The sequence below is a fragment of the Carettochelys insculpta genome, chromosome 6 (genome assembly GCF_033958435.1).
Source record: "Carettochelys insculpta isolate YL-2023 chromosome 6, ASM3395843v1, whole genome shotgun sequence".
Lineage (NCBI taxonomy): Eukaryota > Metazoa > Chordata > Testudines > Carettochelyidae > Carettochelys > Carettochelys insculpta.
Window position 1 is genome coordinate 18,487,908 of NC_134142.1, and position 27,643 is coordinate 18,515,550.

At 48.8% G+C, this 27,643-nt stretch overlaps 1 protein-coding gene across 2 annotated transcripts in view; it reads left to right on the plus strand.

The window, feature by feature from the left end:
• Nucleotides 1–1,659: 1,659 nt before the first annotated feature.
• GPR132 (G protein-coupled receptor 132) overlaps nucleotides 1,660–27,643 on the plus strand; it is a 44,364-nt gene continuing 18,380 nt past the window's right edge. The window contains exons 1-3 of one of the 2 annotated variants that reach the window (XM_074998691.1): nucleotides 1,660–1,758; nucleotides 9,345–9,481; nucleotides 24,975–27,608. In XM_074998691.1, the coding sequence (XP_074854792.1) occupies nucleotides 25,032–26,057 (1,026 nt within the window). In that variant the 5' untranslated portion in view covers nucleotides 1,660–1,758; nucleotides 9,345–9,481; nucleotides 24,975–25,031 and the 3' untranslated portion in view covers nucleotides 26,058–27,608. Of the gene's footprint in view, nucleotides 1,759–9,344; nucleotides 9,482–24,974; nucleotides 27,609–27,643 lie in introns of those variants that run through there. The other variant, XR_012646112.1, reaches the window with a different exon arrangement.

Sequence of the window (27,643 nt, forward strand, 5' to 3'; positions counted from 1 at the left end):
GCTAAAGGACTTTCATAGAGCATAAGGCCCAAAGGGATCAGTGTGAGTCTGACCTCCTGTATGGCCCAGGTCATAAAATGGTTTGCTATCATGCTGGCACTCTGGCTGTGCTAGGCATGGGACCGGCATAGCAGGTGTGCTGGTGTGTGGGCCAGTCCACTACTGCTGAACTGGCTTTCAATGCCAGAAGAAAAGATATCGGCTTGGTAACTGGGGCCCTCCAGGTTACCAAGCTGCCATCTCACCTTCTGAAGCAGGGATCTGGGTCTGGGACGCACTAGTGCTTGCAAAATGTGGGTGAAAAGTGGCAAAAACTGAAGAGCTGCTTCTGTAAAACCCAGGACACTTTTGTTTGGTTAAAACCTTACAACAAAGGACTTCCCATGTGGGCGGAGACATACACAAAAGGAAGGTTTCCCAGAGGTAAGTGATGTGGCCTGACACAGTCCAAAGGCACAGGCCATGTTTGAGGCTAGTTGGAGAGATCTTGTTCTTAGGGCAGGTCAACCTTAGACGTATAGCTGTAATCAACGTATCTAAGACAGATTTATCAGCCTGCCCTCACAGAGGGAGGTCACGGGGAGAGTTTCTCCCAGTGACTTCCCTTACTCCTCATGAGAATGAGGTGTACCAGGGTCCACTGTCGAGCCATGATGGTTCATTTTGTTTCCACTAGGGGGTGCCAAATTGCCAAATGGCCCCCGGGGTTGATCTTCTGGTAAGTATAGACATTCCTTTCCATATCTGTTCTTCCTCACAACATGAACATGATTTTAGTCTCTTGACCCACTGACAAAGAGTGATGGTGCCGAGGGAATCTTTCCCATTTTTCCCGATCAGTGCACCAACCCCTGTTCTGGAAGACCCAGCAGTTTAAGTGAAAGCAGTTTAATCTCTGGAAGCAATACATAGGACAGAAATCCACGAAGACAACCCAGGCAACTGAAATCCATGAGGTTTGGGGACACTAAGTTGGAAATTCCGATATTCCTTTCCTCAAGGCGTCTGATTTCTGCACCAAGTATGCTAAGATCACTAGTCCTGGACTGGATTCAATTATCCTGACATAATGGTGCAAAATTCTGTATCCCTCCCCACGCGGTCAGTTCCCCGCTCTCTGCTCTTTTCTACCCTGCTGAAGAGAGTAAAGTTAGTTGCTCTCAGTCACTGTCTTAGGAGCATATTCTAAAAACTGATATACTTTCAGGTGCAATCCTGAATATAGACAATGCAGATATTTCCTTCTGCAGGTGATGTCAATCAGCACCCTTTATTTTTGTAATGATAAACCCTGAGATTAGCGGGTCTTTGCCCACGAAAGCTTATGCTCCAAAATATCTGTTAGCCTTTAAGATGCCCCAGGACTTTTTGCTGTGTCTGAAGATACAAACTAACTTGGCTCCCCCTCTGATAAACTCCACTAATTTATTCTTCAAAAACGCCAAGCACCCAGCGCTTAGTCAAAGGGATTATTGAGGGGCAAGGTGCTGCTTATCATGAGTAAACGCAGCAAAATCAAATTCTTTGTGTATTTGCATAAATTAACTCATTTTTTCTCCCCTGAACTGGCAATTTGGTTTACTCATTACTGAGGCTGCTAATTTCATAATACGCTATAGGTGGTTACTTCCTGGAGCTGGTTCCTTTAAACACGATGCACTCGTCACCAGCAGTGCAGCCCCACTTCACGGCACCTTCATGTTCCTCCAAGGAAGAAACACAAGAAGAACAGAAATAAGATTGATTTCTGACAGAAAGGCAAGTGATTAATTCTATTTAAAGTGCTCTGTGTTTTGTTTTTATTACCGATGCTCCATGCTTTATATTTAAATGTAGTCAGCCATGCCACAGCCCACATGAGATAACATAGTACAGGCTCTTTTTAGCGAAGGCTACGAAGTAGAACTTGTCTGTAAAATCTAGTTTGAGAGGTCCTAAGCCCTCAAGCCATGCTCAGTACTGCCTTGAGCAGCAGTCATTGCAAGCGATAGGGGTGCTTACTATCTCCCTTGTGAAGAATAACACTCCCTTCACAATAGGAAACATATTTCTTCACTGAAAAGAACACACCCTTGTGATAACAAAAGCGTCAGTGACTCCAGTCAGTGGCAGCTGATGATAATTAATAGTGGATAGGATTAAAAAAAAAATACTGCCTGGCTCTGGGTTGACTGTGAGCTTTGGTTTAACCTTCAGTGCAGAGACTTTGATGAAATCATAAAATCATAACAGAACATGAGATGACTGGTTCTGTCCGTTGAAGTCAGACTGCATGAATAGTACTGAGAAATGAGTTCTGTGGCAAACCTTCCCCCTTCTCAATGTGTCGGCGTAGTATTTTACTAGTATGACATTCCCCTGGCAGCCCACAGTAGTTATAGAGTTGACATGTCTGTTTTCTCCACTCTTCCCACCTGTTTCCCACTGTTACCTGCCTCAAACATTCAAAAATCAGGAGGCTGCCCCAGAAAACCAGGAGGATACTGGTTTAAAAATCTGGAGGGTTTTATTTTTTTTTCCCTCCACCTTTGGTTTCTAAGTACTCAAGACACAAGTCCTATTTTAAAGCTTTGCCCTGCAACTAGGAGGATTCTGAACTTAGTTTTCCTTCTAACTAGAAGCTGAATTTCTTTTGCAGTTGCTCTGTTGAGTAGCGTGCTCTGCAGAATAACAGCAAACACTGCAAGTCTCGTGATGAAGGCGGGAGTTGGAAACACTGTAACATGCCCACTGAGTGCATAGACAGAATTAGTCAGTTTATGCCACTCTCCTCTTTTTGTTTATTCATATTTAGAAATAGTGACTGTGGTGCCAAGGGTGTCTGATATCTGAGGGTCTCTTCTTTTCCCATCACAACGCCAAGGAGTGCAACAGCTCGGACTGCATGCTACAACTCTGAATTTCACTTCTCTCACTCTCTTCCCCTTCAGATGCCGCTGTCACTTCTGTGATAATACAACTTGCTGCTGTTTTCTTTCCCAGCTATGTACATTGCCTGCTGCTGCGGCCACTATGCAGGTAGCTAATTAACCCTCCCCTTTAGATTTAGCCCTAGATGTGCTGCTGTGCCCAGGGGGGTCATAAACATGGGTGTCGGACGAAACCCCCTTTGGGGAAGTTAGTTCCCTGGCTTCGCTGCTGCCCACCCACCAAAGCCCCATCCCCTTCCCATGACCCCAGCCTGCCTGCACCAGCTGGCCCCAGTACTGGCCTCAGCTGCCTCTGGAAGCTCCTCCCCCCAGGGACTGACCTGAGCCCCAGACCACCAGCTAGAGCTGAGCTCCTGCTGTTTTTAGGGCAGAGGCAGAGCGAGCGAAGGGCCTCAGGGCAAAGCACGGGCAGGACCACAACCTGGGTTAGGGGAGGCGTCCCCTGCTGTAGATATCCGCCACCAGTCATACAAACAGTTGTAGCTCCACAAATGTGAGAGTTTTCTTCTAACCCAGCCACTAACGTGGTTATAGAATCCTCAGACTGCTCTAAACTGTGTCAACGTGTTGAGGTCCTTAGGGGCCACACTAGGGGGGGATTATTGGACTCCAGCCAGGTTCTTTTCTCTCAGTGCTGCCTGCTAAGCAGGGCCCTCCAAGCGTGAGTGAAGGAGGTAGTTGGGGTTCCCCTTTCTATTTGGCAAAGTGCTTAGCTGGACGGATCTGCCTGCTTTAGGGTTCCTTTGGGTCAAGAAATCTAGCCCATAGACTGTCACTGCTTCAACATTTCCAGCCCTGCTGAGTCAAGTTTGTTTCTGAACTCAGGGATCTGAAGCAGAATTATGTTGACTGTCTTGTCAACACAAACTTAGGGGTGAAATATCACTGTGATTATTTTTTAATGGTGCTACGTTATGTGCTGAGCGCTTTCTTCCAGCATGCAGTCAGAATACCGTCCCTTCCCTACAGATAGATTTCAGGAAACTCAATAGATGAAAGAGAAACTCCCAAAATCAATCACAACTCTCCAATCAAAACAAAAAAGCCATCAAGTAGCACTTTAAAGACTAACAAAATAATTTATTAGGTAAGCTTTCATGGGACAGACCCACTTCTTCAGACCATAGCCAGACCAGAACAGACTCAATATTTAAGGCACCAAGGAGTGGGCCATTCTGTTAATGACTTAAGAGTTTGCGTGTTACTGAAGAAGACTTTTCACAACGCTCTTGAAAGACAGACTGCCAAACTGTCTTTTACATTCATATTCAACACCTTAACACGTGGTTTGAACTGGGATGGGAATTTTCTGAGTCGCTATAGGGGCTCGTTTGCATACTTGGCTTAATCTAATTCTTGACCCGCTGCCCCTTCTGCCCCTCTACTCTCTGATTTGCTCACCTTGGTCATTTTTTTTTCTGATCTGTCCACCTTGATTACTGTTTTTGGTTTTCTGTGCCTTAAATATTAAATCGGTTCTGGTCTGGCTATGGTCTGAAGAAGTGGGTCTGTCCCACGAAAGCTCATCACCTAATACGTTATTTTGTTAGTCTTTAAGTGCTACTTGACTGCTTTTGGTTTTGATAGTATATAGACTAGCACTACTCCCTCTCTGTTACTATACAACTCTCCAATGTTAGAGTATTTCATGCCATGAAGAGGTATGATCTTACCGAAGTATGGAAGACTGAAAAGAATGTGGTTGCCTAATTATAAAGGAGAAGAAGAACCTCATGATCTTGGTATAGGCAAGGGAATGGTACATTGGAAATGGCTGGTAGTTAGGATTTTGAATTACTAGTTCTACTGTTGAGCCTCTGGGCTGGTCAAGAACCAGAGCCCAGTTGCATTCAGTGCTATACAGACAAATAACACAAAAACTGTCTTGGTCCCAGAGAACTTGTAGTCCTAGATTTAGCCAAAAGGTGACAAGTGACTGACCAGATGAGGGACAATGGGGAGGACAAAATTAACCTGAGATGAGTGTGTATGAATGGTCTTGTTAGGTGCAAGTGGTTGCTGACCTAAATAATGTCAAATAAGGAAAAACTACAGTTAGGGTTAGATCTTGTAACAGGTGATACAAAAGGCAGGGCAGCATGAGACCGGGACAAACCCAATCACTCAGCTGCAAGGTGGATAGGGTAATATAGTCCACTGTCTCAGCTTCCGATAGTGAGAGGGACGAGCTTTCCAGCTTCACAGAGTTTTTCAGGTCTGAGAAACCTACTCAGACTGTCACAGCAAAATCCAGGTGTTTGCACAAGTAGATAACATGTATTTCAAAGCACCATCGAAGGTAAAGTGCCCCATTAACCCAGCAGTTCACAGCCAGGGACTGAGGCCCTCAGAGCGGTAGGTGAGGTGGCTGCCCATAGGTTTCAGAGGCTTCACAAAACTAAACCAGGCAGCGCTGAGGCGGAAGGCCGAGCCCTACATGGTGGAAGCTGAAAACTGAGCTCCACTGTGCCTGACTGAAAGGGAAGCAACTTAGCTTTGAGGGCCCCCTGTAGTATAAGCCCAGACAACTGCTCTGCATGCTACCCCCTAATGCTAGCCCTGATTTGTAAGCTATTGGATATGTGGAAGAGAGGTTGCTGTTAAGTAGGGCCTCAGAAGAAAAAGGCCGAGGCCCCTGCAGTCACCTCTGCAGGACCCATCCAGTCATGTGAGGAGGGGTAGGTTATAGATTGTGGTAATAAACCGTATGTCCAGTATCAGAGGGGTAACTGAGTTAGTCTGTATCTTCAAAAACAAGACGAAGTCCTGTGGCACCTTTCAGACTAACAGATATTTTGGAGCATAAGCTTTCATGGGCAAAGACCCGCTTCACCATGCGACAAAGCGGGTCTTTGCCCATAAAAGCTTATGCTCCAAAATATCTGTTAGTCTATAAGATGCCACAGGACTTCTTGTTGTTTTCATAAATCCAGTGTGTCTCTTCAGTTCATGATTTTTAGTGTCTAGCAAAATCATGACGTTAAGCTGTCAGGCGCGTCTTTTGAATGTGTTGTTCAGGTTTCTTTTGTGGATAAGGACCGAGAGTTCAGACAGAGAAAAATCGCAGGAAGGAAAAGGTTCACTCACAGGTGAGGTGGTGTTTTTGTCTTTTGTCACATTCCTGCGTGAGTTCCTTCAACAGTGCAGGGATTGTCTGGTTTTACCCACACAGTTATTACTGGAGCAGTTAGTGCACTGTATGAGGTACAAGTATCAGAGAAGTAGCCGAGTTAGTCTGTATCTTTGAGAACAAGAAGTCCTGCGGCAGCGTATAGACTAACAGATATTTTGGAGCACAAGCTTTCATGGGCAAAGACCCGCTTCATCTCATGCATTGGATGAAGTGGGTCTTTGCCCACAAAAGCTTATGCTCCAAAATATCTGTTAGTCTGTAAGGGGCCACAGGACTTCTGTATGAGGTACAGGATCTCAAAGCGCGTATTGTGAGGGTGTGCTGATCTTTGTAGCAGTGGAGTTGTCTGTAGGTTTAGCATCTCTTGTTCTGGTAGGGCCTGGTGCTGTTTGGAGTTGGTATGTCCTGGTCTTTGGGAATCTGCTTCTAATCCTGAGCTTGGGTAGGTTGTGGGGATGGCATGAAGGACAGATGAGGAGATTCAAGAAATATTTCTTTTGGATGGGTTCCCCATTGAGTGGTAATTTTTTGATGACACCTTAGATGGGCTCCAGTGGGGGATAATAGGTGACAACTGGGGGCATTGGTCAGATGTGGTTTCATTTATTTATCAAAATGGCGGGTATTTGGGAGGTCCATTCCATGATGCTATCATCTCCTCCACCCTTGTTCAGTGAAGGTGGTTTTGTGTACATCCCAGACTTTTCATAAAGTGATCTCCCCTTCTCTAACTTAGAAGTCCCCAAAGGAAATCTACACAACACTTTCAAAAGACGAGTCTGGAAGCTTTAATTCATAACTTTGCAAGACACTAAAATTGATGGGCTGCACAGAGACTCTGGATAATGCATCTGATAAAGTGGGTCTTTGCCCATGAAAGCTTATGCTCCAAAAGATCTGTTAGTCTGTAAGGTGCCACAGGACTTCTCGTTGATTTTGAGGATACAGTTTAGCACGGCTACCCTTCTGATACTGGACTTATGGTTTATTACAACAATTTATAATCCACTAACAACATCCCTTTCCTCCACTGTTTCCTCCCCCCTGCTTTTCTTTCCACCATAACCAGCCTCTTAACCTTGGAATATATGTTAATTACTTATGCTAAACAAACTTTGCATTTAGCTGTAGTATCAGACCTGAAGAAGAGCCCTATGTAAACTCAAAAGCTTGTCTGTTTCAGCAACAGAAGTTGATCTAATAAAATATATTATCTCACCCACCTTGTCTCTGCAAAATCCTGGGACTGACACCTCTACAACACTGCATAATCACTCAGCTACGAAGTAGTAAGTGATGGGGCAAAAATGGTAAAGAAAATTTGTCTCCAGAAAAAAAATTAAAGGGGCTCAGGAAACCTCTAAGAGCAAAGAATTCCCTGAGCAGTGTGTGGTTGGTTTACAAGGAAGCGAATGCAAGCTGGATGAGGTCTGTCCAGTTGGTCAAAGCATGAGTAGGGACTATTAGAGCTGTCATGGGAGGCTGTCTGCCAAAGCAATGCAACAAGGAAATAGCCCACACAAGATGAATGATGCCTAGTGTCTGTTCAAAGACAGCACGCCTGCCTGTTAACCAAAAGATTAGCACTAATGATATTAAATAAGAAGTGATACCTGGACAGAGGTGACTGGAGGAGTCCCCACTTGATACATTCATCGAAAACGTAACTACCTTTAGTGCTTTCCTGCTGTTACTGTTCTGGGGAAGCAAGTGCTGTGGCAGCTTGGCGGGTATTACTCAATGGCCACTGGGAGGTGGAGTGGCCAGTGTGATTAAGAATGAGAGGAGCAGTGGCCCATGAGTAATTTGTGTATTAATTTGTGATCCCTAATATGAGAATGTTTGAGAACTTTGGTATTGTTAGCATCAATATGAGCAGCGTTGAGCTTCTGATCTCCCAAGGTTCGCAGTTCTGGACTCCTCCGACTATTCCAATGACTCAGAGACTTCATGTGAGGTCATGGTAACATGTATTTATTACACAGCAGAGGCTGACAAACCTGGTTCAAAAATGATTCAGGTTCCTGCTCCTGCAGAGACCTTCAGCGTACAGGTAATGGGGCTGAACGCATTGTGGGACTATGCACTTGAGAAAAGTGACACTCTTGCTTGAGTGCCGTCGTGGTTAGGGACCTGCCTGCCCCTCTTGTCCCAGAGTGCCCCTCCTCCCAGGTGTTGGTTTCATGCCTTTACCTGTCCACAGTTCTCCCACTTTTACACCAATCAAGGTCCAGCAGCCCGTCTAAGCCAATTGCTTTTTCCCATGTAGGTTGCACTGAACACTTCCCTCCAGGAATCTGTGACCAGTAATACATGGTGAACAATGGTCTCCTTAGAACAAGTGTGTTCATTAGCGAGTAGAACAAAACCTCAAAAAATATTCTTTTAAAACCACTCTCATGAATTTTTAGATTCAGCTAACTTTATTCTCCACTCTGAGCTCAGCTAGACAGGCTTCCCTTAGAAGTTACAGGAAAAGAACTGGCCCAACATGACATTTTCCTTGCAAGCTCAGGAGCTCCCAGGATCAGCCTGGTCTCAGTTTGCTTCCCAGAAAGCACCTACCCCAGAGACTATTATTCCCTCTTCACATCCACATACAGTGCAATTAGAAGGTGTGACCACAGCATAGTTAGGCATACCTCAGTCAGCTTTCATCGAGCGCTCTAGCATGCACCTTGCGTCATGGGTGAACCCATGCAGCTGCTAATGCTTTTGCAGTTTCATTGCTGGTTACTTGAGTTAGCTCCAGTACACCTGCACATGCTGCAGTCCCACCTCCTGGTTGTCCACAGAGAAGACTCCCATTTCTCAAAGTCACATCCTACCTGCATGAGTCAGAGCCAAATTGATGTTGACCTCAATGGCTTTTATTGGAAAGTCTACATGTAAAGTCTTCCTTTTGCCCAAGACTGGTTTGTCATAATCAGCCATCCCCCAAGGTCACCAACTCAATGGTGCAAAAGATAGGGATATGGAGCATGACCCTGAGCCCATAAAACAGCTGGCAGCTATATACATTTTCCAGGACACCGACTTTCAAAAAGGGATAATCCTGAGAAAACCTGGACAGGGAGCAACTCTACCTGGAACTGTCTGCCCCCTTGACGTTGCAGCTAAAGCCCACTTTCAGAGCACTCTTCATTGCTTTGCACCCCCAACCCTGTCACAAGTGCGTTGCAGGAGCAGGGCCGCAGAGCTTGAGCTGCTGACCTGTGATAGGTTTTTCAGAGGTGCGAGACAGTTGTTTGACAGAACACTGCAAATTGACTTCTTTGCAGACTTTGTGGTCCAAGAATGAGCTGAGGAGGAGGCGTGGTGCCTTTAATTTTGATATCAAGTCCTGCTTGGTAAAGTTACAGATGCCTGATCTGCAGGAAATTACCAGCCATCTCTACTAGCAAGATTCTTATTAAAGGTATGTGAGAATTTTTAAAAGGCCTCCAAACATGGAAGCTTGTCGATTTCTTTGCAGCTGGAAAGGGTGGGGTTCAATAGTAGGATGGCACCTCTTTAGCACAATGAACTATGGTAGCCTCGCTTGCACTACTTTGCTCCTTTCAGGGGCTTTACTTTCCTTGGCCCATCATTTCCTTGCATGCCGACTGAACTTCAGTCTGTATCCAGGGATGACGTTGCAGGAACTCCCAGCTGCTTTGCTGGCTGGAAAGTAGCTCTCCTCAAACTGTGGTGCATTCTCCAGACAGCCTTCTAGGGCCATCAGGTCAGCCCCTGCTTTCCCACAGCCAGCCCGGCAGCAGAAATTGCCAAACCTGCTGATGACTTTTATGTCTGCTGAAGGACACAGAATTGCCAGTGGCAGTGGTACAAAATGAGGAGTCAAACATACCATGATTTTTAAAAAACGTACGGTGTGGTTTTAGTCCGCTTTCATTTTTGGGCTCCCCCTTCCCTGCCTATTCCCAATGCGTAACAATTAGTGTTGTCAGCTTCACGGCAGTTAAGGGCTACGTCTACACGAGAAGCCAACATCGAAATAGCTTATTTCGATGTAGCAACATCGAAATAGGCTATTTCGATGAGTAACGTCTACACGTCCTCCAGGGCTGGCAACGTCGATGTTCAACTTCGACGTTGCGCGGCACCACATCGAAATAGGCGCTGCGAGGGAACGTCTACACGCCAAAGTAGCACACATCGAAATAAGGGTGCCAGGCACAGCTGCAGACAGGGTCACAGGGCGGACTCAACAGCAAGCTGCTCCCTTAAAGGGCCCCTCCCAGACACAGTTGCACTAAACAACACAAGATACACAGAGCCGACAACTGGTTGCAGACCCTGTGCCTGTAGCATGGATCCCCAGCTGCCGCAGCAGCAGCCAGAAGCCCTGGGCTAAGGGCTGCTGCCCACGGTGACCATAGAGCTCCGCAGGGGCTGGAGAGAGAGCATCTCTCAACCCCCCAGCTGATGGCCGCCATGGCGGACCCCGCTATTTCGAAGTTGCGGGACACGCAACGACTACACGGTCCCTACTTCAACGTTGAACGTCAAAGTAGGGCGCTATTCCCATCCCCTCATGGGGTTAGCGACTTCGACGTCTCGCCGCCTAACGTCGAAGTTAACTTCGAAATAGCGCCTGGCGCGTGTAGCCGTGACGGGCGCTATTTCGAAGTTAGTGCCGCTACTTCGAAGTAGCGTGCACGTGTAGACACGGCTAAGGTGACTTGGTTCCTGGTGTCGGCGCTTCTCCCCTACCTTTGTGTGTCCCTTTGCTCAGGAACTAATTTTGCTCCAACTCCTACATCAGTCCTGTCCCTCATCCCCGCACCTGTTCTCTTCCTGTACCCATTCTGTCCTCCCCTCCTGCCCAGCCTCACTTCTGCTCCTCCTGCCACACCAGGGCATCTTCCGCCCATCCCAGAACAATCAGTGCAGGGAGGTGACAGAAGCAGAGGAACTGTTCCTGGCTCTATAGAAGTGGGAGGGAGAGGGGAAAGCAAAGACATGCTGAGATGCTGACCCCTGTCCTATTCCCCACCCCATACCCACCCCCAGGAATAGTGTTGGCTCCTGAGGGGAGGAAGCAGGCCGAGAGAGATCAACCTGCTTTCTACGGCAGCTCAGACTGGCTGCCCTTCCCTAGGAGGGGGATGAGTGGGAAAGACAGCCTGTTGGAGGGAGTTGCCCCCATGCAGGAATTCAGGGATCACTTATACTGCAGCAGCCCACTTGTCTAGGTGTCCTGCCTCTGATACAGGTAGTAGCTGCTGTAGAAGGAGATGCCAGCAACCTCAGAGAAACAACCCCTCTCCCCTTTAGCTAGTTTGGCTTTGGCTTGATGCCTAGGATTTCAATGCTTCCCACATGTTTGGGGCTGGATATTTTTATCCTAACCCCTGTAGTGGCAGATGTTTTCTTGTCCATAAAAATAGCCCAGGCTCTCTGTTCTCAGTGACAGCCTTTCACATGTAGGGATGGTTAGGAAGCCAGGAATAAATAAAATATATCCCTCTTGTCCATAGGCAGTGTTGTGGTAGCCATCTTGGTCCCAGGATATTAGAAAAACAAGGTAAATCAGGTGGGATCTTTTATTGGACCAGCTTTTCTTGTCCCACTCAGCCTTCCCATAAGATTGCCACCTCTGTTAATGGAAGTTGGTCCAATAATAGATATCACTTTACCCATCTTGTCTCTCCGGGATCCTGGAAACAACACGGTTCCAGCAACATTACATGCAACAATGGAACAAAACAAATTTTGCCGTCTGAACTGTACACGCCATGGCATGAAGAAGAAGGAAGCAGTTCTTAGCAGTGACATCTACTAAAACAGGAATGAAGATACTTGTTCGCCCACCTGGTCTCTCCCCTTCACTGTTACATGGATTTGAGTCTGCTCACAGTACTGATTTCAGGCTGTTTACACAGGGAGCTGGGGCTGTGATTCTCAGCTCCTGGAGACATTAGTGCAGTAGGTCTCATCAAGGTAGCATGCCAAAAGTAATAGGGTAGCCCTAGCACCATGGCGCTCTGCTCCAAGTACCTGCACACAGGTTCCAGTTGGGGGCCAGCCCTTGCTGTGCTACCACAGTTACACCTACTGTTTTTGGTTTGCTAACTCAATGAGAGCGAAGAACCACCCCGGTAACTCCAGGTCCAGCTACATGTATAGTGAGTCTTTTTTCAGCTCAGGGTCTTTTTCCACGGTTGTGCACCCACCTCACTCTCTCAGGACTCGTGCAGTTTCTGCAACTTCCTTTATACTCTTCATAGCAGGAGCTATGTAGGAGGAGCCTTTTCCTCCGCTGATCAAAACCTTTGTTTTACGTGACAGAGGTTTGGAAACTGAATGAAGGATAGATACAAACAAAATAGACCATCTATTTAAATCCTTTCCCTCTGGGTTTCAGTTCTCTTTCTTAATCAGATATTAGCTGGTACAAAATGCTTCTAGCTGTAAATAAGTTATATCAGGTACAGGTAACAAATTCACCAACGGGCCGGCTGAGCAACAGCCGCTCTTAATTATGTAGTTGGTCAGAACTGCTCAAAATTACACCAGGAACCTCTTCTTGGTTCCTTATGAAAAGCAATGTGTCAAACTAAGAATCTCAAAATTTGTAGTTGATGCACTCAGCAGAAAGCAAGTGTGAAGTGCTCCGTGTATCATATCTGAGGTGCCCCCCTCAAGCACGCACCCAACATACTCACAAAGCTGTGATTACTCAGTCTGGTTTATGAATTAAATCCAGAAGGCACTGCGCAGTACTCGGAGCCCCTCTAAGGACTACGGTCATGCACACGTTTTATTTCAAGTTCATGGAATAGGCTTGGTCACCTGCCTGAAGTTAAGCATGCTTTTAAATCATGCCCAAGGGGAGACTCTCAGCACATCTTCTCAGAAGAGAAGGACCTCACACATGCTGTCTGTGGTTTGAACACTCTGCAGCAGCCCCCAGGGAACAGAGAAGCCCGAGAATACAGCTAAAAGTAACTAGAACTGCTGAAGCACAGTAAAGCAGCCAGGCGACCATTGCAGGGGCTCCGCTATGGCTGAGGGGATCTCCTGAGGCAGGCCAGTGATTACCTCACCAAAGATGGTTTTAGATGCTTAGCCAGCCTTGCAGAGCGTCTGGGGCTCATTCATCCCTGGCAGCTCTTTCAGCTGACAGACGGGAGGAAGCCATTGGATTTCATGCGAATAAGCGATCTTGTGAAACAGCCTGGGGCCGTCATCTCGCCCGTAGACAGCTCAGAGCGACTGTCCCAGCCTTCGCGCTTTTGGGGCCCCACGGCGGCCACCTCAACCATCCTCTGGCTGGGACAGTCCCCCTGGTTATCTGTGTGGCCAGGGTGGCCTGGGGGGTTATCTGGGGAGGCCTGGTGTTGTGCAGCAAGAGATGTCAGCCCTGCCCCCACCACTCACCATGGCAGCGGGAGCTGGAGCTACCAGGCAGCCTGTTCTGCTCCAGCCCCCTCACCCAACTGGCTTCACTCCGCTGCCAGGGCAGGAACCAAAGCGCTTGCCCGCAGCCCCATCTGCTCTCCCGAGTCCTGCAGCACTTGGGGGGCTGGGCTGGGAAAGGGGAGCTGGGCAGAGCAGACTGCTGCGTCCCTCCAGCACCTGCCACCAATGAGAATGTAGGGAGGGAAGGGCTGACCCCTGCTGCTGCCCTGCGCCAGGCCCTCCAGTAACCCCCCAGGTCACATTGCTCAGGGGAGAGGATGGAGCAGGGGCAGGAAGAGGAGGGCTGGGGGCGGAGCAGGGGCAGGAAGAGGAGAGCTGGGGGCGGAGCAGGGGCAGGAAGAGGAGGGCTGGGGGCGGAGCAGGGGCAGAAAGAGGAGGGCTGGGGGCGGAGCAGGGGCAGAAAGAGGAGGGCTGGGGCGGAGCAGGGGCAGAAAGAGGAGGGCTGGGGGCGGAGCAGGGGCAGAAAGAGGAGGGCTGGGGGTGGAGCAGGGGCAGGAAGAGGAGGGCTGGGGCGGAGCAGGGGCAGAAAGAGGAGGGCTGGGGGCGGAGCAGGGGCAGGAAGAGGAGGGCTGGGGCGGAGCAGGGGCAGGAAGAGGCGAGGTGGGGGGGCGGCGCAGGGGCAGGAAGAGGCGAGGTGGGGGGGCGGCGCAGGGGCAGGAAGAGGAGGGCTGGGGCGGAGCAGGGGCAGGAAGAGGAGGGCTGGGGGCGGAGCAGGGGCAGAAAGAGGCGAGGTGGGGGGGCGGCGCAGGGGCGGAGCAGGGGCAGGAAGAGGAGGGCTGGGGGCAGAGCAGAGGCAGGACGAGACAGGGTGGGGGCGGAGCAGGGGCAGGAAGAGGAGGGCTGGGGCGGAGCAGGGGCAGAAAGAGGAGGGCTGGGGTGGAGCAGAGGCAGGACGAGACAGGGTGGGGGCGGAGCAGGGGCAGGAAGAGGAGGGCTGGGGGCAGAGCAGAGGCAGGACGAGACAGGGTGGGGGCGGAGCAGGGGCAGAAAGAGGAGGGCTGGGGCGGAGCAGGGGCAGAAAGAGGAGGGCTGGGGGCGGAGCAGGGGCAGGAAGAGGAGGGCTGGGGGTGGAGCAGGGGCAGGACGAGACAGGGTGGGGGCGGAGCAGGGGCAGGAAGAGGAGGGCTGGGGCGGAGCAGGGGCAGGAAGAGGCGAGGTGGGGGGGCGGCGCAGGGGCAGGAAGAGGCGAGGTGGGGGGGCGGCGCAGGGGCAGGAAGAGGAGGGCTGGGGCGGAGCAGGGGCAGAAAGAGGAGGGCTGGGGGTGGAGCAGGGGCAGGAAGAGGAGGGCTGGGGCGGAGCAGGGGCAGGACGAGACAGGGTGGGGGCGGAGCAGGGGCAGAAAGAGGAGGGCTGGGGCGGAGCAGGGGCAGGAAGAGGAGGGCTGGGGGCGGAGCAGGGGCAGAAAGAGGAGGGCTGGGGGCGGAGCAGGGGCAGAAAGAGGAGGGCTGGGGGCGGAGCAGGGGCAGAAAGAGGAGGGCTGGGGCGGAGCAGGGGCAGGAAGAGGCAAGGTGGGGGGGCGGAGCAGGGGCAGGACGAGGCAGGGTGGGGGCAGAGCAGGGGCAGGAAGAGGCGAGGTGGGGGGGCGGAGCAGGGGCAGGACGAGGCAGGGTGGGGGCGGAGCAGGGGCAGGAAGAGGCGAGGTGGGGGGGCGGAGCAGATGCAGGAAGAGGAGGGCTGGGGCGGAGCAGGGGCAGGAAGAGGCGAGGTGGGGGGCGGCGCAGGGGCAGGACGAGGCAGGGTGGGGGCGGCGCAGGAGCAGGGCTCGAGGAAAGAGGTGGAGTACGGTGGGGTGGGGTGGAGGTGGGGAATGGGTGGAGCCTGCAGTGGTGTGGGGGTTGCTCTGAGCTCCCCCCTAGGGACAGCCCTGGCCACGGGTAAAAGTAAAATTATTTTTCCCCAATAAGGGGAGGGGCATCAGCTAGGGGGCAGCATGACCTCCCACGTGACCCCTTCAGTGAGGTGACCCCCACCTCTGGCACAGGATCCCCATGCTCTTCCCCTTTTCTCCCCACACATTACCTGAGGGCAGGACAGCAGCCAGAGTTGCTGCCAGCAGTTCTACTGCTTCCCCCACTTTGTCCTGCCTGGCTGCCAGCGGGGAAAGAAGCAAATGCCCCGGCCCTGCCCTGCTGTGCCCCACTCTTTTCCCACTCCCTGCATACAGCAGCAACTCTGCAGGGGAGCTGGGGGCAGTAAGGCAGCTGGTGGAGCCACTTGCTGCCTTTCCCAGGGCTGGCAGCAAGGCGGGGTCTTTCTGACACACGGTACTACCGGGAAAGAGCTGCTGCGGCATACCAGACCCTGCCAGCCACATTCTTCCCAGGACAGTGTACATGGCCATGCCAGCTTACTTCCACCTCTCGTACCAGTGCACTTTCCTATCTCCTGACCTTGGAGCTCCTTCCTGTAGCAGCTTAGCATACTAGCGGGCAACCTGCCGCCCATCGGCTGCTTGAGGCCCACTGGAGTTCCACCTGCAGCCCGTGGATCCTGTCTGCCCTCATCCCCCACGTATGGGCAGGCACTGGGGCACCAGGTGGGTCTCCACTGGCTGTTTTATGCTCGTTCTGTCAGCAGGCTGCTCACTAAGGCTATGTCCACGCAGCACCCTAGTCTTGAAATAAGCTACTACTACTACTATTTTGAGTAGATTTCCAAATAGGCTATGTGGGCACCACGTGCTGAAACAAGGCCCTGTGCGAGGCAGCCCTGTATGCCACATGCGATGAGGTTTACAGTGATGCCGGAGTAGCGTGCGCCTTAGCTTGACAACTGCGTCGAGAGAAACGGGAGCATTGCATAGATGTGGGCAGCGATTTCTGGATACCTTCATCTCCCAAAACAGCACCTGCTGTGTAGCCATAGCCGCAGGGAAATGCGTCAGTCATTCCCTCACCAGTGCACTCGCCGCTTAGCTGCCGGAGTCACCCGAGAGATGCTTCTGAGTGTCTTCAACTGATTCATTCTGCAGCATCATTGGCCAAATCAGGGATGTCCAACACGGGGCCCAGGGGCAAGAATCCAGCTCCGCGACGCCTTTTAACGTGGTCTGCGGCACTGGCAGTGGCGCCATTTTTAAAAGGTAGCCATGGGGCTCAACGCAGCTTAGCATGGCGGGGCTCTCGGAGCTCTCAGGGCTGGGCATGGGGCGGCTCTGGGGGCTCCAGCAGCAGCTCTGGTGAGTCACCAAGGGTGGGTTGTAGGGTGCCTGGCTGGGGGCAGGGTTTGAGCCTGGGGCTGGCTTGGAGCTGAAGGGAGGGTGCAGGGGGTTAAACCCAGAGGTTGAGAGTGGCTTGGGGCTGCAAGAGGTTAAGCCTGGGGATGGGGTGGGGCAGTTTTGGAGCTATTTTGTGTTCAGCCCCTGGAACATGCAAAAATTGTGCCCCCCTCAATGCAAAAAGGTTGGCCACCCCGGGCCAAACACTTCCATAGATTGTTCTTATGCTCTGGCTTGTTTACAAGAGGTTTGTGTGAGTATTTTGAAATCTGAGCAGCTAGTACATTTTGGCTGGTTACCTAGGTGACACGCAGCAACAGATTAAGACAGTGGTTTTAGGGGACCCCATGAAAGTTCTCCTGGCCTCCAAAAGGCTAGATCTGGGCTGCAGGCTTTAAAGCCCCTGTGCATTACACAGCCCTACCTGGCTGGGGGGAAGCTAGCTCTGCTCACTGCTGCTCCCCTGGCCTCCCACTTGCTCTGGTATGGAGCCACATCACCACAAGCCCCAAGGGAAGCTCTGTCCCTGTGCTTGCCTGCAGGCTGTGTTCCTACTGCAGCTCCCATAGGCCAAGAACCACAGTCAACAGGGGCTGTAGGGAGCTATGCCTGCAAGTAAGCACAGGGCATTGTGGGCCATGCTGAGCCTCCTGTTCCTCTCCACAGAGGGGAACTGTACCAGGTAAGGGCTGCACACCCCAACTCCTAGCCCAGCCCTGAGCCCTCTTCTGTACCCTAACTCCCTCCAGACCCCACACACCAACCCCCTGAATGTTCTCTTCCAAAACCCACACCCCAGCTTCCTTCCCTGGCCCTGAGCCTACCCCAGCACCCTCCCACCCACAGCCTGCACCTCTAACCCAACCCCTGTCTTCAGACCTCTCCTTCACTTTAAACCCCTTGGCCCCAGCTGGGAGCCCCTTCTGCACCTCAAACACCTCATCCCCAGCCCCATCCCAGAGCATGGACCACCAGCTGGAGCCCTCATCCACGCCCACACCAGCCTCCCCCTGCACTCTGCACCCCTGATTTTTGGCTCTACCCCAGAGCCTAGGACATCTCACAAAATCTAATAGCCCTGAGGCCCTTGGAGACTTAATCTGGTCCTGATCACATGGTACATTTCTGTGCCCTGATGGGATGGGCATAACCCTTAGGAACATGATTCTGATGCAACTGTTCCTGTTTACAAGAGTTCTCACTGAAATCTGACAAGTCATTTAAGGAGGAAGTTTACTGGCATCCACTTTTTGGTTTCAACAATAGGCCCAAGGCGAAAAAATAGCATATTGCTGTCTGCATAGATGTAAATAGACTCCAGGAAATAGTACAAATCTTCCTCCAGGGTCCAGGCACAACATCTCCAAAACAGTTGGGAGGTAAGGGGCGGAGTGATGGGTGTGGTTCTCCCTCTTTGGCTGATGAAGGCGGGGAAGAGAGCAGCCCACCACTTCTGAGGTGCCACCGAGGAACAATGATTCCTGATGCTCCCTAAGGAGATGGTTGACTGTGCTTTGACGTCGAATCAAGGCTTACCTAGCTATTGCTTTATGGCTTTTCAGGGGCACTAGGTCCATCAGGTCAATAAGACACCATCCATGATAGCCTGTCCATCCCTTCCTTTCTGCTTCCACCTTGCTGCTGATACCTATGTTCCAGTGCAGGTATTCTTCAGAGAAAATGTGACTAGCAGCTGATGGGGTAGGCAGTGCAGAAAGGTGACATTAAACAGTTATTTCAACAAAAATGTGCACACACACAAAAAGCTTGTCACGCTACTACAACTTTAAATGGTCCAACTGGCACGGACTAGACTAGTGACCTCTGTGAGCATGCAGATGTGCTGGTCTCCTATTAGCTCTGACTTGCCTGGTAATTTATCTGCTACATGTTGTCTTGGATTAGGAGCTATTTAGGAGAGAACTGGTTTTGTGATGTTCGTACAGTGCTTGGTGTAACCCTACTACAGTGCCTGGTGTACCTGCTACTTCACTGTGGTCTTTACGTGCTGCCTTAGTTACAATAATAAACTATTTTCTTTTTTATAAGCTGACCACACGATATTTGTTCTGAGGTCAAGGTCTTGTATGTTAAGTTTCAGCCAAGTGTATATTTTGGACTTGCTCATAAATCACTAGCTATACCACAGTCATAAATTAAACCTAAATAATAAAACATAAATTATGCCTGGGCATGAAGCATTCATCACCTAGGATACTCCCGCTAGCACAAAATGCCACAGCCCATTTCCTTAGCAACCTGAGCTACCACAAGCACATCACACCTCTCTGCCATGATCTACACTGGTTTCCTACAGAATCTGAAATCTAAGTCACAATCTCAGTCCGTATCTTCAAGGCACTGGGGCCAGGTCTATAAAAGACCACACAAAGCTCCGAGGTGAAGACTGTGGTCAACAGCTCTGCTCCTCGGGCCCAGGAGAGCTCTCTAGCATAAAGCAAAAGCTCATCTGTGCAGGAGACAGGACTTTCCTGGAGGCATTTCTAGACCATGCAGTGTACTCCCATAAGAACTAAGATACATCATAAATGTCACCACCTGTCCCTCCAAGTGGAAGACCCTTTTCTTTGACCTGCCTCCTTTAATATAAATATATAGCAGCATTTTGGAAAATATGTTCCAAAACCCAACCAAAACAAGACTTTCCACCGTACAATGACAGATATTAGCCACATTGTGCTTAATGCACTACTGTGATGAGCACAGTATAAGAAGTTTTGACCACCTCAAAGCCATTGCTAAGTCGTCTATAGGTTTCCTCAAAAATCACCATTGCTACATTGTCAAGTCATTCTGATGCTTGACATTCCAAAAAGGAACCTTCATATCCCTCTTGAAAGTATCTGGACCAACCCACTGGGAAGAGGAAGGTCCCAATCTCCATCAAAGAAACAGTGTGGCCCCTGCTAGGGGCAGAGGTGAATCAACCTGCTTAATGTATTGACCACTGGCTCTGTGGAGCATGGTGTGCCACAAAGGGCGATGCAGAGAGCTCAGCCAGTTCAGTGAGTTTCCTTTGCATAGGACTGATTCTTTGAGTCCTCCGCAAGCCCCCAGCCAGATTCTGATCCCCTCACTCACACTGAGTAGTGCCTTTTAGCCCTCCAGCAGTGCCAGGATGACTCTAGGGTAAGGCATCTAGATGAGAGGGTGTTAGAGCCCAGCACACAAGTTTCTTCTTATACTTGTGCCCATTTGTCACGATTGGAAATTTGTCTTCACTCAGGCTGGGTCTACACTTATCTTGAATATTGATGGCTGCTACACAAATTTGGGTACACAAATTGTGTACCAAAACTCAATTTTGCAGACGTCAATATTCATCCCTGTCCTTACTGCAGAATGCTGACAGGAGCACTCCTCCCACTGGCATGCCTTAATCCTTGTGGCTTGCAAGAAGTTACAGGGTTAACATTGAGCCCGGAACATGCTGTTTCATGCATGCACGAAATAGCACCATGGAAGATCAAACCTAAGCATTCGATCTTCTGTGGCACATGTAGAGCCAGCCTCAGACACTCCAGAGGACAAGCAAACCTCTAACTGCGGTGAACTGCCCAGAGTTATACCTAGGTCTACACATATACTTGCCTTCCCATGAAGCCTCTGTTACTATCTATATGGTGCTATGGATGCACGATAACCTGTCTGCTAAGAACATAAGAATGGCCATACTGGGTCAGACCAAAGGTCCATCGAGCCCAGCATCCCATCTGCCGACGGTGGCCAATCCCAGGTGCCCCAGAGAAGGAGGACAGAAGACAATGATCAAGTGATTTATCTCCTGCCATCCATCTCCTGCCCTTGTTCAGAAGGCTAGGGCACCATACTTTATCCCTGGCTAATAGCCATTTATGGACCTAACCTGCAAAAATTTATCAAGCTCTTTTTTAAACCCTCATAGAGTCCTGGCCTTCACAGCCTCCTCCGGCAAGGAGTTCCACAGGTTGACTGTGCGCTGTGTGAAGAAAAATTTCCTTTTATTAGTTTTGAACCTACTACCCATCAATTTCATTTGGTGTCCCCTAGTTCTTGTATTATGGGAAAAGGTAAATAATTTTTCTATATTCACTTCACTTTCTCCACACCATTCATGATTTTATATACCTCTATCATATCGCCCCTCAATCGCCTCTTTTCCAGACTGAAAAGTCCCAGTCTCTCTAGCCTCTCCCCATATGGGACCCGTTCCAAGCCCCTAATCATCTTAGTCGCCTTAGTCTGCTGCTTGCTTTCTGCTTCTGCCTTGCTGCTGAAAACTATGTTCCAATGCAGGTATTCTTAGGAGGAAATGTGACTAGCAGCTGATGGGGTAGGCAGTGCAGAAAGGTGACATTAAACAATTATTTCAATAAAAATGTGCACACGCGCAAAAAGCTTGTCTCACTACCATAACTTTAAATGGTCCAAGTGGCACTGACTAGACTAGTGACTGCTGTGAGCATGCAGATGTGCTGGTCTCCTATTAGCTCTTACGCTGCATGGTAATTTATTGATTCATGACACATTGTCCTAGATTAGGGACTATTTAGGACAGAACTGGTTTTGTGGTATTTGCACAGTGCCTCATGTACCATGACCTGCTGCTTGATTGTGGTTCTTACATGCTGCCGTACTAACAATAATAAACCATTTTCTTTTTTATGAGCTGACCACATTCTGAGGTCAAGGTCTTGAGTATTAAGTTTCAAGCAAGTGCCTATTTGGGACTCATGTGATGCCCCTCCAGGTCCTCCAGGTTGCCTGCCTTTAGAAGCTTGTGCATTACTTTGCATTTGTCAACATTAAAATTCCTCTGCCATTTTTTTGCCCAGTCGTCTAGTTTTGTGAGCTCCTTTTGAAGCTCTTCACAGTCTGCTTTGGACTTAACTGTCTTGAACAATTTAGTATCATCTGCAAATGTTGCTACCTCACTATTTACCCCTTTCTCTTGATCATTTATGAATATGTTGAAAAGGACAGGTTCCAGTACCATGCATTCCTGCCCTTTCTTTCAACCATGTATCAGTCCATGAGCAGACCTTACCTCTTATCCCTTGGCTGTTTACTTAAGAGCCTTTGGTGAGAGCCTTCCCAGACAGCCTTGTCAAAGGCTTTCTGGAGATCTAAGTACACTATGGCCAATGGATTCCCCCTTGTCTACATGGTTGTTGAGCCCTTCAAAGAATTCTAGTAGACTAGTAAGGCATAATTTCCCTTCACAGAAACCACATTGACTTTTCCTCAGCAAATTACGTTCATCTATGTGTCTGACAATTCTACTCTTTCTTTAGTATAGTTTCAACTAATTTGCCCAGTACTGATGTTAGACTTACTGGTCTGTAATTACCAGGATCACTTCTAAAGCCCTTTTTAAAGACTGGTGTCAAATTAGCTGTAGTCATTTGGAATAGTCTATAGGCAGCCTGGGCGAGGCTGCTGTTACTTACACTGAGGGGTGCTTCAGTCACATTTGCTCCCCTGGGCTGTACTTACAGTGCTACCCTCATGCTTGGAGTGGATGTCAGATAGCCCAGATTTGCCTGCTTTAAGTTTGATTTCAAACTCATACCAGGTACTCTGAAAGGGTGGCCCAATCTGACTGCACTTCAGCAGTTCTCCACATCCCTGCACACTGGACAGTGACTAGGCGGCCAAATGGAATGCTACAAGCTAGCTTTTCCCTCAGCCCTCTAGGCCAGGCTGGTTAATGCACTGCCACTGTCTGGTTCTTGTCATAAGTGCCCCCTTCCAGCCCCAGGGTGTTTAGCCCTCTTCTCCAGAGGACGTTGCTTCTCTTCCTTTCCCTGGCCTCTGCTTCTGACATTTCTTTATGTTGTTCTCTTTGCTGGTGTGTCTTTAACTTAGTTGCACTCTGACTTCCTGTTGTTTCCAAGCACATTCCAAGGAGGAGCCTGACTCACTCCCTTCCTGGCCTGAAGTGCTACCTCCTTTCACTGCACCAACTGGCTTCTCCAGGCGAATAGCTGGAAAAGGGGAGGGGTCGATCTTCTGGGTTTCAATTTCACACACCAAGTGGGGAAGCGCAAAGTCAAACTATCAGGGCTTGAGAGTCGACCCAATCTCGTGAGGAGTAGGGGAGGTTGATAGGAGATTTTCTCCTGTCTCTGAACGTGGAGCAGCAGAGGATCCAGGCAGGGCGGGGAAGCAGAGGAGCAGTGGGTCTGCCCCCTCATAGGCCAGCTTCTGGAGCTGGGCAGGTATGCTGAAGGGAGCTGGCTGCACCCCATCACAGGTTTGGAAGGGGATGCGGTACCTGTGCATGCCCATGAGCCTCACTACGCTGTCTGTCATGGTAGTGCCACTCCTCACTGTGCGCAAAATGTGCCTCTCTCTATAGGGCACGAGAGAGACCTGCAAGTTTGTGAAGCATTTGGAGCTCTGCATGTGGAGAGAAGCATTCATATTCCTTCTTCTAACAGAACAGCGCAGTCCATACTCTGGGCAGGAGCCGGCTGCTTCCAGGATTTTTAAAAATAATAATGCTAATGGGAAACTGTGTGGCAATGAATCGTGTGTTACACACAACTGGGAAAATGACTGATGCTCAGTGGGGTCCTCTGTTAGCAATGGATCCCCAAACTCTCCTGCTTTCCCTGATGCTTCTTCCTCCACAGGGGAAAAAATGGCCTCTATATCCTATCTGCCTGCCAAAGCCTTGGAACAGCAGGCAGATACAGAAAAGCTTTAACAGGTTGTTAACTGTTAACCAGTTAACCGGTAAGCATTACACTAAATGGATGGGGCTTACTGGTAGCAGGCAGGGGGCTACTCCAGCCCTCCGGGGTCCACCACAGATGGGCAGAACTCCAGCCTGGCCTTTGCAGCCCTGGTCCATGGCAGATCTAGCCCAGGAGCACTGCTGGCAGGGTTGCTCCAGCCCAGCCGAAGCAGTCCTGGTCCGCAGCATGTGCAGGGCCCCAGAGCAGCCCAGGACTGTGGCAGGGGTGCTCAAGCCTGGCTGGAGCAGCTGCCCCAGTCACCTGCTCTCCATTTAATCAGTTAACCTGTTAAACTTAATGTTTAACTAAATGACTGTTCTGGGCCCCAATTACAGGAAGGATGTGGACACACTGGAGAGGGTCCAGCAGAGGGCGACCAAAATAATCAGGGGGCTGGAGCATATGACCTATGAAGAAAGGTTGAGGGAATTGGGTCTGTTTAGTCTGCAGAAGAGAAGACTGAGGGGGGACTTGATAACAGCCTTCAACTTACTGAAGGGAGGTTGCAAAGAGGCTGGAGAGAGGCTGCTCACAGTGGTCACGGATGGCAGAACACAGAAAAATGGTCTCAAGTTGCAGTTGGGAAGGTCCAGGTTGAACATTAGGAAAATCTTTTTCACGAGGAGGGTGGTGAAGCATTGGAATGGTCTGCCCAGGGAAGTAGTGGAGTCTCCATCCCTGGAGGTGTTTAAGTCTTGGCTCGACAAAGCCCTGGCTGAGCTGATCTGATGGGGTTTGGTCCTGCCTTGGGCAGGGGGTTGGACTTGATGGGTTCTTAGGTCTCTTCCAGCTCTATTGTTATATGATTCTATGACTAATTAAACGGGATTTTCCATCCCTAGGTCATTATGCTACAGCTCCATTAAGGTTGGAAATCAGAAATCAAGTGTGTAGGCAAAGAGTTGGGGAGGCATGAGTGATAAGCATTGGGCACTATTCATGGTGTCTATGGTAGATCTGTGGAAAGGCGAAAGAAACCTGACCAGAAAAACAGGCACTTAGGAAAAGGCATAGCCATTACTTATGTCACAGAGTCTCTGATTTATGTACTGAGTGAGAGTCACAAAAGAGGATTTATCAGGTGAGCCCTGCAAAAAGAGAGTGTAAACTTGCTTAGGCTGTAAGTTCTTTGGGGCTGGGCCCCTCGATTTTCTCTGTGTTCGTACAGCGCCTAGCACAGTGGGGGCCCTGGTCTATGATGGGGTATCCTAGGTGCCCTGTAAAACAAACAGCAAGCAGTCGCAACTCAGAGCGCCTGATCCTCCCTTTAGTTACACCAATTTTAAGGTCAGTGCAATAGCTCTGGTTTAAAACCACTTGCAGCATGGCAGCTCCAGACATTCCCTATGGGTTAGCTTATGTCACTATCCCAGTGAGCCACCATTCCCAGAGACAATGGCAGTGAAATCACGGTGAGGAAGGACTGCCCTCGCTAGCCCTGTGCTATCAGACTGTTACCTTTACTATCACATTTGTAAATGTCTTTTGCAGCTCCTAACTTTCTGGAGTGTCTTGATTCGCAGGCAAAACAAATCAAGCAAAGCTATCCCGGAATTCCTGCACCACTCAGCACCACCAACATGAATGGATCAGGGAATGAGACGGAATGCTGCCAATCAATACCCTTCGAGAACAGCCGGATACAACTGGTTGCGATCTACTGTACTGTTTTTGCCATAGGCTTGCCATCCAATTGCTTAACGACATGGCTAACATTTTCACAAATCCGAAGGAAGAACACTCTTGCCATCTACCTTTTCAGCCTATCGCTGTGCGAGATCATGTACTTGAGTACCCTGCCCCTCTGGATTATGTATGTACAAAAGCAGCACAGATGGGAGATGGGAACAATGGCTTGCAGACTAACAGGATATGTCTTTTTCTGCAACATATACATCAGTATTCTGCTCTTGTGCTGCATCTCCATCGATCGCTACGTAGCAGTGGCGTACGCTTTGGAATGCAAGGGGGTGAGGGATCAGAGGAAGGCAATGTTCATCACATGTATTCTCTTTTCTGCAGTTTTTATAATCCACTGCCCAACATTTATTTTACCTGATGGCCAGCAGACTCTAGGCTGCGCCACCTGCTTTGAGACTTTACCACTCAACTGGACCTTGGTTTATTTCAGCATTGCCAGGTTCATAATTGGATTTACCATTCCTTGCACAATCCTTATTTTCACAAACTACAAAATTTTCCAAACAGTTGAAGCAAGCTGCAGCTTGAACAGCCGCCAAAAAAGAAAAGCAAAGTGCTTAGCTGTTGCCGTCATCACCATTTTTCTGATCTGCTTTGGTCCCTTCCATCTGGTGCTTCTAATAAGAGCCATTAACTTTATTTTGCATCATCATGACACATGTTCATTTGAACATCGCATATATTCAACTTCTGCTACAGTTCTGTGTATTGCCACAGCTAACAGCATTGCTGATCCAATCATCTATGTATTGACTAGTGAAAATGTTAGAAAAGATTTCTCTAGGAGTCTGAGAGAATGGAGATATCAGTCAACCCTGAGTAGCAGGGTTGAAAGTTTCAAGTTGAAAAATTCCAAAGAATCTGAGGAAACAGTAGAGACATTGGAAAATAAAAATGGACAGTAACCTCCACACTTTCAGAAGAACTGGAGAGGTTTCTACCATCAACAGTGCCTTACCGGGGGATCTGCTGGGAGTGATTAAAGTGTCCACAAAAGGAGATGTGGTCTCATGTTTGGGACATCACCCCATGGGGATACTGACACAACATCCTGATGTAGCTTTGTCGCAAGGCATGGCTCCAATGCTAAGTTTCTGGAAGCTACGTAGGAGGAGTATTAATGCCTATCAGGAGAGGGATCTACTGTCTGACTCTTCAGCTTACTCAAACCACTATCCACCAGTATTTTCATTCTAAACCGTGCTTTGCCAGGAGCATGTGCAGTCAATTGACTGGTTTCCTTCAAGTCAAACTAAAATTTGACAAATTTATTCTCAGGGCTCAATCCTTTTCTCATACACTTTCATCACCAACTTTATCTTCTGAAGGAATTCTGTAATTAGAATCCAGAAGGGTATCTCAGGGTTTGCAGGCATGCATGCAGTAGTACTTCTAGTTAAACCCACAAAATGAACCCAAATTGAAGACTTGAAAATAATAATGTCTAATAAGCTTTAGACTTTGATGTAATTTACCAGATATCATTGTGAACATCAGAAATCACAATTCCTTTTATTAAGTATTACCATAAGTAACTAGCTTACAGCATACAAATAAAGCTTTTGCATCAACTACTGTACCAGTTTGGAATTCAAGGAAGCATATATTTCAGATCTTGTACTGTACTTAATCTTGCAACACACTGTAGCATCTAGTACATTTATGTTTCTTACTAAATGGGATGGTGACTATTTTTGATGATGCCTCTGCAATTTGTTTGAACTTGAACTTTGTCTCTGCAGGGTTTGGTTTGGCACCAGTCCTTTGCCAAAAAAAAAAGATCTGCAGTGTCTTACTTGCATGCGGATCCTTCAGTATTAGTGTTTGGTCCAGATCCTAGTCAATAGGAGTCCACAGCACAGTTGTCCGCCTTATGAACTGCCAGGTATTGAGACATGGAGGCTGATACAACTTGTGATGCTAGCTAAGGAGTTCTCCAGAGCGTGGTCATGGTATACTGGTGAGGAAGTGTTGAGGCACTTTCATTACTGCTGGCTATAATATACTTGTGAATAAATGGAGATATGTGGTGTCCACTGCCTGCAATCCTGCATTTCTCCAGAAATTGGAAATTGAAACCAAAGATAAACAAATAATTGTCAGGTTGCAGCAGGTTTCAGAGTCCTTCTGTACTTAGGTAAAGAGGGCCAAAGATGATGAGGAATCTGATGTTATAACATTTTTTATTTCTTTATTTAATTAAACTTCCAACGTTCTTATAAAATACAATAGTATCATTGTAATTTATTTCAACTATTGCTCTAGTAATTTTATTTGTTACTTTCTTGAACTAAACCAGAATCAGATGACTTTATATCTACTGTAATATTAATTGCAAATTTTATTGCCATTTAAATGCATAATTCTCTATTCTTCATTACATTTTGAAAAAGATAACCGTGAGACTCCAGGACTTTATCTGAACTTAGTCTATTTGTTTAATATTTATTCTTTCTATTATCTGTTTAATTTATCTTTTGGTGCGTATCCT